Source organism: Raphanus sativus, chromosome 2, assembly GCF_000801105.2.
Source record: "Raphanus sativus cultivar WK10039 chromosome 2, ASM80110v3, whole genome shotgun sequence".
Taxonomy (NCBI): domain Eukaryota; kingdom Viridiplantae; phylum Streptophyta; class Magnoliopsida; order Brassicales; family Brassicaceae; genus Raphanus; species Raphanus sativus.
This window is the reverse complement of record NC_079512.1, coordinates 11,702,584-11,705,416: the sequence shown is the minus strand read 5'-3', so window position 1 is coordinate 11,705,416 and position 2,833 is coordinate 11,702,584. Positions and strand designations below refer to the sequence as shown.

Here is a 2,833-nt window from a genome sequence, read left to right as displayed (position 1 = left end):
TAGATCCAAGTAGAATGATGATTCCATCGACCGACATTCACCATTCATATCGCTCGACACCACACGACCATTACTAACGATCGACGTACACCACTACGAATCGATCGACACCTTGTCGATCAGGTTTATTCATTCTAACTTGTTATATTTATTAATTATGATTTATTTTATTTACCTCACCACCGGCTGTGGTACACTGGGACAGTGTAATTTAAGTCTGGGGGGATTTTACTAATATGTGTTTTTATTATGGTTTTTATTCAAATTGTTTTTTAAAATTATTTTTCGCATAAGTATTAAATAGGAACATTGATATAGATTTATATTTGATTATCTGACCACTCTTTAGCACCATTCTAGATTACTGATTGCAAATAGTACTAAAGATGCTAAAGTGGATCAACCTGCCATCTATATTCACTAGCTAAGATTGTTTGAAGGAACCAAAGCTGACCTCCAACAATAATACTGACTTATTTGCTTATCTTGGAGCTTGGAAATCACAGGATCAGATCCTCCTACAAGTCTGGAAGGTAAAAAGTATGTGTTTCTTGTTCCCTTCCTTCTCTCTCTTCAGCGTCTCGAGATCTAAGTTTATGTTATAAAAGATTGAAATGATTTCTTGAGAAGCAGAGAGGTAGGAGTGTCTCCCGCGACCCCAGTATCCTAAATCTCAAGGATGATCACACATTGTGGAAACGAGGGATAGGATGAGTACCGAACCCCATTATTCGCTACACTTTGCCAAAAATGTATGAGTTACAATGCAAATGTCAATGAAATGGACTAGATGACCTATGTGGCATCGAAACCTGTTGAAATTGAAACTAATAAGAGATTCAGAGAAGAGAGAAGAGGGGAGAAAGGGACCCGAGAAGACTACCTGTGTGTTCAGATACTTGTTTGAGTTGAATCCATGTGTCATGTGATCGATACTCCCAAGGTAAAGCATGCACTTTTATTTTATGTTAAGAAATGAGGTTAGTAGAGGGGAATGTCAGATGAGATTTGCTAAGTTGTTGACTAGATGAGTTTGGTTGCTAAGGTAGGATAAGGCATAATGAACTTTTGTGATTAGGATGTTTAGACATGAATTGCAAACCCATAGAGTGATGACTTCAATATTTTGAATCTTTGAGTTCCTTGTTTTCAAACTTTTTCCAAAGACTACTTTTTTTGCTTGAGAAAAAGCAAAGGAGTAAGTCTGGGGGAGTTAATATACCATGGATTTTACCCGTTTTTAACCATGGTATACTAGTATTTTATTATATATTTAATCTGTTTTCTAGCCTGTTAGGTATGTTTTCAGGTTCAGGAGCATTTTGTGAGAAAGTGATGTTTTTGGAGCATTTTGGAGTACAAGAGATGATATACCCGAGTTGACCATTCAAGACTAAGTCGGAAGTCAACATTGCGATTATAATCGATCGATACTCATCCTGAGTTGTCGATCGATGTAGCTGATAAGAATAGGCAGATCTAGAAGCCGTCGATCGATATCCCGACAGGTGAATCGATCGGCGCTGCGAAAGGTGTATCGCTCGATATCTCAAAAAGATATCGACCGACTCTTTTTCTGCGCCAACATTACGACAGTTGAGGCCAGAGATCTAGATTATTTAACCAGTGATACTTCACTTGAGTTAAGCGGCTGAGATCTATAGTATCATGCAAGCAACTTGTTAAAGCATTTATAGAGATTATAATCTCCATTCCTGAATTGAAACCCTATGTCTAGCACTCTTTATCACATTTAAACAACCCATCATATTGTAGTTAGAGCAACTACCTTGCTCATTTTAGGAATTGTTACTTTTATTCCATCATATATACCAACCTTGCCTAGGATTGATTAGTAGATTTTATTTAATTGGTTCCCTAGCTCCTCGTGATTCGATCCCTAAGTACTACAGCTGTACCTCTTATTTGAGAGAGTAAGCTCTACTGGGTAATTTGAGCACTATTAAAGGCTCGTCGCGTTCACTCCTTGTAGGCTTTGATGACTTCTGATCATACTTCGGACCGGCCTTAGCCCTACTAGCGACATCTTCTTCCCATCTTACTTGAGCCCAAGCACGAGACATCACGCCTTCCATAATTCTGCACTTTTATTTGATCAGCTCCTTGTAAAGGTATCCCTCTGGAAGTAGACCCCTCTTGAAGGCTGAGATAGCCGTATCAGCGTTGCACTCAGGAATAGCTACCTTCGCCTGGTTGATGAGAGCTATGTAAGAACGAAGGGGCTCATTCCTATGCTGGATGATCTCATAGAGATCATCCGAGTTCTTCTCTAGGTCACGGCTGCTAGTGAACTGCTCCATGAACTTATCGCTAATGGCTGCAAAGGATTTGATGGATTTGATGGGCAGGTGGATATACCACTGAAGAGCAGGGCCGGTCAAGGTCGATCCGAACACTTTGCACATGGTAGCTTCCCGTGCATCCCGAGGGATTGCTACTGCTAGCATGCGTTGCTTGTACTGAGAAATATGATTGTCGGGATCCCCAGTACCTTCATACATCTTTATGCTTGGGAAAGAGAATTTTCGCGGCATCTCCACCGAAGCAATCTCTTCCACGAAAGGTGTATCGGAGTAGGACCCCTGATTGCTTCTTCGAATAGGAGGAGTTGCCCTGGGAGCCTTTCTACCATAGATTGAATGGTGCCGAACCTTTCGGAGACCACTCTTTCTAAGTAGGCTGCTAGGGCCGGATCTGAGATCTCAGGATCATCGGGTGAATACTCCTCGTCCTCCGTATCGGAATCGCTATCTACTTGTACTCGGGTCCTACTGTTCGCGGCTCCTCGGCTTTCGGGTTCGTCTTCGGTTGA

At 41.2% G+C, this 2,833-nt stretch overlaps 1 protein-coding gene across 1 annotated transcript; it reads right to left on the bottom strand.

The window, feature by feature from the left end:
* Nucleotides 1-2,108: 2,108 nt before the first annotated feature.
* LOC130508532 (uncharacterized) lies at nucleotides 2,109-2,426 on the bottom strand. The gene has a single exon (XM_057004092.1). The coding sequence runs from the start codon at nucleotides 2,424-2,426 to the stop codon at nucleotides 2,109-2,111; it is 318 nt and encodes a 105-aa protein (XP_056860072.1).
* Nucleotides 2,427-2,833: the final 407 nt, after the last annotated feature.

Bases quoted from the DNA above. Each gene is read 5' to 3' on its own strand.
- LOC130508532 (XM_057004092.1), bottom strand. From the start codon at position 2,426: ATGTGCAAAGTGTTCGGATCGACCTTGACCGGCCCTGCTCTTCAGTGG.